Source organism: Psammomys obesus, unplaced genomic scaffold (assembly GCF_907164565.1).
Source record: "Psammomys obesus unplaced genomic scaffold, mPsaObe1.curated_primary_1811, whole genome shotgun sequence".
Classification (NCBI taxonomy): Eukaryota; Metazoa; Chordata; class Mammalia; order Rodentia; family Muridae; genus Psammomys; species Psammomys obesus.
This window is the reverse complement of record NW_026595462.1, coordinates 64949-72896: the sequence shown is the minus strand read 5'-3', so window position 1 is coordinate 72896 and position 7948 is coordinate 64949. Positions and strand designations below refer to the sequence as shown.

General features: G+C 40.0%; 1 protein-coding gene across 1 annotated transcript in view; it reads left to right on the top strand.

Annotated features, from left to right (window-relative positions):
- Nucleotides 1–786: 786 nt before the first annotated feature.
- The window catches only part of LOC129685756 (DENN domain-containing protein 10), a gene marked incomplete at its 5' end in the record, with an annotated part of 15205 nt that continues 8043 nt past the window's right edge, over nucleotides 787–7948 (top strand). Inside the window, 2 exon segments of the mRNA XM_055619257.1 lie at nucleotides 787–898; nucleotides 7617–7717. Of these exon segments, the coding sequence (XP_055475232.1) occupies nucleotides 787–898; nucleotides 7617–7717 (213 nt within the window).

Here is a 7948-nt window from a genome sequence, read left to right as displayed (position 1 = left end):
AAAGAAAGAAAGAAAGAAAGAAAGAAAGAAAGAAAGAAAGAAAGAAAACCTGGCCAATAACAAAAGCCCCAAGACAAGGTCACTTGAACTTGTATTTCCTACACAGGAGTGTACATCAGTTCTTATGTTTCTTAGTGACTTAGAATTCTAAGGAAAACCTGTTTTCCTTACTGTGTGTCTCTCATCCTTTTAACTAAATTTCATGGCTCACAGTCTCCACTGACTTACATAGTTTTTCTTTCCTCACATTGTAGCCATTAGTTCTTCTAGAGAACTCCAGCCACAGGTTAGATTCTTCAGCCCAGCACTTAGCTGAGGAATTTACAATGACAGGCAGCTTAGAGCTTGAAGACTGACCTTGGGGTCCTCTGGAGGTGGAGCTGCCTTCCTTCAGATCTTTAACAGTGCCTACTGCTCTTTATCTGTTATCTTTAGTGGTTCCTGAGCATTTGGTTGACATTGGGTGTTCTTCACGACTTTTTTATGTCACTGAAAAATGTTTGTTCTTCTTTGTATTATTTGTTGCACTTCTTTAAGAGTCTGACATTATCTGTACATCTAGCACAGAGTCCCTGTGGGGCACTGCTGGCAGCTATGATATATCCTGGTAAACATACATGAATAAACATACCCATCCACCAAATGAAGTATGTCTGCACCTATTAGCGTTTGGCTAAATGTATCTGGTATAGTTAAAATAATTTTATATTTATATGACAAGAATTCTTTTTAATGGGAAGTTTATACCATTATGTATTTAATGTAATATTATCTTTTTATTTTAAGATATTGTATCTCAATTTGGAATGGAAACTGTTATCTTACACACAGCATTGATGCTGAGAAAACGAATTGTTGTCTATCACCCCAAAATAGAAGCTGTCCAGGAGTTTACCAGGTACCATCATTAATTACTGAAAAGTGTAAGCTTTCTTGACATTTGGAGACACTAGATGCTACTGTGTGCTGTGTTCTGTTACGTGTTGAATAAAGGAGTGTAGGTAGTCTGAGGAACATACCGTTTCTGTGATTTACTTTAGAGCTAGTAGTTCAGGATCACTGAATTTGGAAAGATTTTTTATTTATTTATTTATTTATTTTATTTGAGGCAGGGTTTCTCTGTATAGCCTTGGTTGCCCTGGAACTCACTTTGTAGACCAGGCTGGCTTCTAATTCAGAGAGATCCACCTGCCTCTCAGAGTGCTGGGATTAAAGGTGTGCACTACCACTGCCTGGCTGAAAGATTATTAAATTTTAGAAAAGGGACAATTGGAAGGCAGAGGGAGGCAGATCTCTGAGTTTGAGGCCAGCCTGGTCTATAGAATGAGTTTCAGGACAGCCAAAGCTACACAGAGAAACCCTATCTCAAAAAAACCAAAAATAAACAAATAAGTAAATAAAATAAAAATGGGCCTGCAGATTTGCACAGGTAGACTAGAGCATCCCAGAGGAGAAAAATCTTTACTTAACGTTTGTTTGGTGTGTATGTTTATTTATGTGGGTTGGGTGCTTGGAGTGGTTGGTGTGTGTGTATGTGTGTGCACACATTCCTAAAGGAATACTACTACAACTATTTCTTTGGCAGATAACAATGAGTTAGCAACCTTGTTTGAAAGAAAATTCTAGTTTGGGCTGGAGATATGGGCTCAGTAGTTAAGGGCACTGGCTGCTCTTCCAGCAGATCTGAGTTGAGTCCTAGTACCCACATGGCTCTCAACCATCTGTAACTCGTTGGACATCGGGCACTCATGTGTTGCACAGACATGAATTTAGACAGAATACCCATACACATAGAATTAAGTAAATTAAAGTTAAATATATATGTTCATATGTAGCTAGTTTTTGCTACTTTGTGAGTTCCTCTTTCTTCCATCCTTCTCTACCCCTTTTCTTCCCTTTCAACTCCCTAACACTAGAAAAGACAGAAAAAAAGATGGAGAGGAAAGGAAAGAGATTCCTGAATAATGTCAGAGGTTGGAAAGGGGACAATGTTATTGTTAGAAACTTTCCTGCTGATTAGGGGTATCGAGTTCCTTGGGGCACGTTTGATCTTTGCCATCAGGATATCTAATTTCTTCTTGTTTATTCTTTGTACACAGCTACCAGTGACCAAACAGCAACCAACAACAACCCATAGCTCCTCTCCAGGCCTTAGCATTTATATACTCTCTGAAAAGTCCCAAAAATTCCAAATGTCACACAATCACAGAAACTACTGGCAGCTGGCAAACTCATGCCCCTTCTACAGCATGAGGCAAATCGTAGTCAGCTCCTGTGAAGAAGCTCAAATCCCCACACCTGGGATTAAAACAAAAACATTCTTACAATATTACTGTTTTTAAAGAAACAGAAATTCTCACTACATTTTAAACAGTGATATTCCCAATGAACTGAGTGCTTTTCCGGTCATTGACCAAGGTTTTTAGGAGACCTATAGCTATAGCTTGACCTATGACATTAGCATGGTACACATTAGTAGCCCCATACATTCATCCATAGGTGCTGCTCTTGACTGTAATGATGTAATAACTTTTTTATATTCAGTATTTGCATTTTCATACAACAAGGTCTCTATCAACACTGTCTTTATTCAGGATCTGTTCATATGTAGCTGGTTTTTGCTACTTTGTGAGTTCCTCTTTCTTCCATCCTTCTGAGATTGAGATTGCTTTGTTCACAGCTGAGACTAATCTTTGTAAAAAAATAAAATCAGTAAAGACTTCTTCAGAGCCTTGTATAATCTTTGTGAATGAGGTGGTCCTTTTCCTAGGCTTTACTCAACTTTGTCCCAAACTCTTAATGCTGCTAGGTGACATTGTTGTATAGTAGCAATATCAAATTGAATCTGTTCTTGTATATCAGAGTACCACCCTTTACCCAGTAACCGAGCTTTTACCATAGTCATTCCCCAAGCTCTGTTTTGCTGTTTATTATTCATGACTAATTCCCTCCACCATGTTAATCATTTCAATTGGGGACCAGCATCTGGTACAGCTGTCATTAATCTCTTCCAGTCTTGGGGAATAATTCTATTTTGAGAAGCTCAGTTATTTAGAATTTGTTTCACATAAGGCAAGTGCATCTCATGAAATCATGGCCTTTTTAAAATACCTTAGAGCTATCATTTCTATAGGATATCATCTTAGCTCATGATAACCTTGTTCCCCACTGTTGGCAGGTGTATGCTGTATGATTTGCTGATGGTGGTGATCTGATAACCCAGAGCCGCCTCTCCATCCATTCTGATGGCACAGTTGTTTCCAGATTAACCCTTTCTATCAAAATGGGCTGTTTCATCAGACTTTTCAACTTTTCTTTGACCCTACCACTGTCCTGTAAAAGGAATGTGTATTCTCCAGGTTCAGTTGTCTTGGAGAATTATTGCCTCTGTCTGCTAGCCCAGTCCTAGTCCTAGAAGCTTCTAGCCATTGTAAAATATTTCCTAGGCATATATTGTTTTTAGCCTCTGAGACTAACTGCTTAATAAACTTACCCTTTCTTGTTCTTACTGAGCACTGGGCTGGCTGGCTCAGCTCATCTTCCAGCTGACTTACTCAGTTTGGCTTTTCTCTTGGCCTCTGAATTGTTCTGTTTGGTCTCATACTAATTCAAGCAATCTGCTGTAATCTCCTGGCTCCTTCTCATTCTCTGGCTCACTCAGTCTTCACCTGAGCTCTTTCTCTATTATTGTCCTGATAAAACTGCCTCCTCTCCTCTCTGCATTGTCTCTTTGGTAGCTTCCCTTTCCTCTCTCCTCATGAGAGTTGGGTGTGTATCATTCTGTCAAATCTTTCTCTGATTCATCACTGTTTCTGCCACTTAATTAGACACCACCATTTATTTATATATGCAGTATTCTGCCTACATGAGTGAAGATAGCACCAGATCTCATTATAGATGATATGAGCCACCCTGTGGTTGCTGGGCATTGAACTCGGGACAGTTGGAAGAACAGCCAGCGCTCTTAACCCCTGAGCCATCTCTCCAGCCTCCAGACATCACTTTGAAGCATGGGTACTTCCTTCTATAAACTAACTTTACCCTCATTATTTGGGATTAAAGTCATGCACCGCCATGCCTGGATCTAAGCTTTTCTTTTTCTGAAATTTGCTCAGTACCAGGCTGGCCTTGAATTCAGATCTGCTTGCTTCTGTCTCCTGGATGAAAGGCGTGGTGTGTGTATTTCAGCCAGATTACTTAGATCTGTGGCTGTGATCTCTTGCTAGAGCAGCCTTGTTCTGAGTTAAAATTCCTCTACACCCTCTAGTGCAGTTTCTTTTCTCCCGTGGGAAACTCTTGCATTCTTGCTCAGTCACTGGGACTGAGCCCTTTTGTTTTCTCTTTTTTTGGTGCTCCTAGCTTCAGTGTTTCCACTTCACTGGGAATTTTTCCAGTTGCTCTCCGAACCTTTTTGAAATAGAATATAGGAAGAAGAAGAAGAAGAAAGAAAAGAAAAAAGAAAAGAAAAGAAAGGAAAGGAAAGACCCCCCCCCCCCCGGGAGCATAGCAGAGGCTATCCCATTGTAGCAGCTGCAATAATTTTTTTTGCTGGCATCTTGAAACAAAATATCTATTCCTTAGTCCCCTGCTGTTTATTCTATAGCATTTAAAAATCAAATTTCCCATTCTGCCTAGCCCCATGTCTGGGGCCACCTTGTGATCTTTGCTAGTTGTGGGCTCTTCTTTCTTCCACCCCTTTCGTCTCTAACACTAGAAAAGGGAGAAAAAAAGGGTAGAGAGGGAGAGGAAAGGAAAGAGATCCTTGAATAAAGTCAGGGGTTTGAGAAATGGCAGTGTTATCATTAGTTAACTTTCCTGCTAATTAGGGGTGTTGAGTTCCTTGGAGCGAGTTTGATCTTTGCCATTAGGATATCTAATTTCTTCTTATTATTGTTGTTTCTTCTTGGAACTACTTAACAAACCTCGGACTGTCTTAGTTGGGGTTTTATTGATGTGAAGAGACACCCTGACCATGGCAACTTTTATAGAAGAAAACATTTAATTAGGGGCTGGCTTACAGTGTCAGAGGTTTATTACCCCAAGAAGGGCATAGCTACTCCAGCAGGGCCACACCTCCTAATAGTCCACTCCCTGTGGGCCAAGCATCCAGACAGGTGAGTTTGTGGGGGCCAAACCTATTCAAACCATAAGAGTGACCAACAGGAACCAACCAACAACCCACACCGCCTCTTGGGACCCTAGCATATGTACCCCCTGAAAAGTCCCCAGAATTCCAAATGTCACAATCACAGAAACTATCTGCTGCTGGTAAATCATAGTCAGTTGCTGTGAAGCAGCCCTATATCCCCACGCCTGGGGCTGGAACAAAACATGTTCTTATAGTATTGCTGTGTTTTTAAAGAAACCAAAATCCTCACTACATGTGCATGTATCACACACACGCACATATGTGTATAAGCACACAGTAAATACTTTAGGCTTGTGAACATGTCGTCTCTGTGGCAGTTTCTCAGCCGCTTGGTGCAACATGTATGTAAGTGAGTGGACATGGCCATGTCATTAGACAGCTAGTCCATGAGGCCTAGGTTACAGACCTCTGTTACAAGTAAATTGTTTCTTTGGTTCAGTTTTACCTGACTCTTGTTAGTGGTAGGTGGACTGTGGAGAGTGAAATTTTTTTGTTTATTAAATCTAATTCATCCTTAAGTCCTTTTTAAAAGCAAAAAGAATTGGCATTTGTCTTGGGTTTATTGAATGGGAATAAATAGGATACCTTACTTTGTCAATCTTACTCATAAAAATTCAAGGAAATAACATTCTTGTATTTTATGAATGAGAAAAATGAGGCAGAGGCTAAGGGTTGAGATTATGAAAAGGGAAAACACTTTATAAACCAAAAGTCCTGAGTTAAATCATGACATGGCAACTTAGTTCTATGGCCATATTAAAGATACTGTCTGTTCTGAGCCTCCATTGTTTTATCTGTAGAGGCTGAGACTCACTTTGGGCAAAGTACAGGGAATCTTATGAAAGAAGGGGGAGATAAAAAGACCTGGAGGGTATAGGAGCTCCACAAGGTGAGAAACTAAATAAATACATAAATAAACAAACAAATAAATAAATGAGAAATCTGGGCACAGGGATCTTTTCTGAGACTGACACTCTAACCAACGACCATTTGTGGAGATAACCTAGAACCCCTGCACAGATGTAGCCCATGGCAGCTCAGTCTCTTAAGTGGGTTCCCTAGTAATGAGAACAGGGACTGTCTCTGACATGAACTCACAGGCTGGCTCTTTGCTCACCTCCCCCTGAAGGGGGTGCAGCCCTACCAAGCCACAGAGAAAGACGATGTAGCCAATCCTGATAGGCTAGAGTCAGATGGAAGGGGAGGAGGACCTCCCCTATCAGTGGACTGGGGGAGGGGCATGGGTGGAGAAGAGGGAGAGAGGGTAGGATTTGGAGGGGGTCAAAGGAGGGGGGTACAGTTGGGATACAAAGTGAATAAACTGTAATTAATAATAAAATAAATAAACTTAAAAATGAAGAGCTAAAAAAAAAAGACCATAATGCAAAGTTGATAAGCTTGTTTTCAATACTGGGAATACTTTTAATGTAATGTGCTTTGCAAATGCCTTTCCCTATACACCTGCTTTAAAATTATTTTTGGGTAGTGCTTGTTCTGTCTAGGGTGAGAGGGCCAGAATTTTCACCTATTCCCTCTGTATTTGGCTTTTATCTCATCATGTTTTTAACGTACATTATTCCTATTAAAGGGGAGTATCCACAGCTTCTGAAACATGGTTTCCACATGAGTTCCCCATACCTTCCTGCAGCACTTGTTTGTTTTTTTTTTTTGTTGTTGTTTATTTGTTTAATTTTTGTTTATTTTATGTGTATGGGTGGTTTGTCTACACGTACGTCTGTGCACCATGTGTGTGTTTGATTTCTGCAGAGGCCAGAAGAGACCAATGTATCCACTGGGCCTGGAATTATACACGGTTGTGAGCCCCTAATAAGTGTTGGGAGTTAAATCTGCTTTTCCGGAAGAGAAGATACTCTTAACTGCTGAGCCGTCTCTCTAGCTTCCTACGACTAATATTTCTGTTTAAATTTGTGTATTATCTGAAAGCAATACATTTTGCAAATTTGGCTAGAATTGTAAATATAAGATACTTCCAGAAAACTTTTGTCTTTCCGGGACTAGTTTGGATATCACCCCAAATATGTCTCTAGCAGTTGGCAAGCTGTATTTGAAAGAAAACTTAAGGATCTTCACCCTGTGCAGATCTTTGAAAACTTTACCTTAAGCTTTTTGTAGCCAATCTGTTTCAAAGAACAGTTTAAATTGTGGCCTTCTCTGGGCTTGGTGTCATATACCTATAATTCCAGCACTTTGGAGGCTATGGCAGGAGAATTGTCATGAGTTTGAAGCTAGCCTGGGGGACATAGTGAGTTCTTGGTCAGCCAGGGTACAATACCATGTTCCAAAACATACACATACATTGCTTTATTATCAAGTACATTTAAGGCTTGATTTCTCCTCTGTTCCTGATTAGCTATCCATAGCACTTTACCCTGGGAGGAGAAGAGGGCAGGTGTCCAAGGTGAAGGCCAGCAGCTCTATGACTTGCGTTTTCGCTTTTATTCCTTAGGACCCTGCCTGCCCTGGTGTGGCATCGGCAGGATTGGACCATCCTACATTCTTATGTGCACCTCCATGCTGAAGAACTAGAAGGCCTGCAGATGTGCACAGGTACATGAAAACATCCCAGGGGAGGAAAGACTGTGTATGTTTGTTTGGTATATGAATTTGTGTCGGGGTATGCAAACATTGGTAAAATGAATAATAAAACAATATTTTTGGCAAATATTTTTTTCCATATTAAAACATTTTTAAAAGTTGTACTAAAATACACAAAACTATCATTTTAACTTGTTTTTTTTGTTTTGGTTTGTTTTTTTTTTTTTTTTTTTTTTTTTTTTT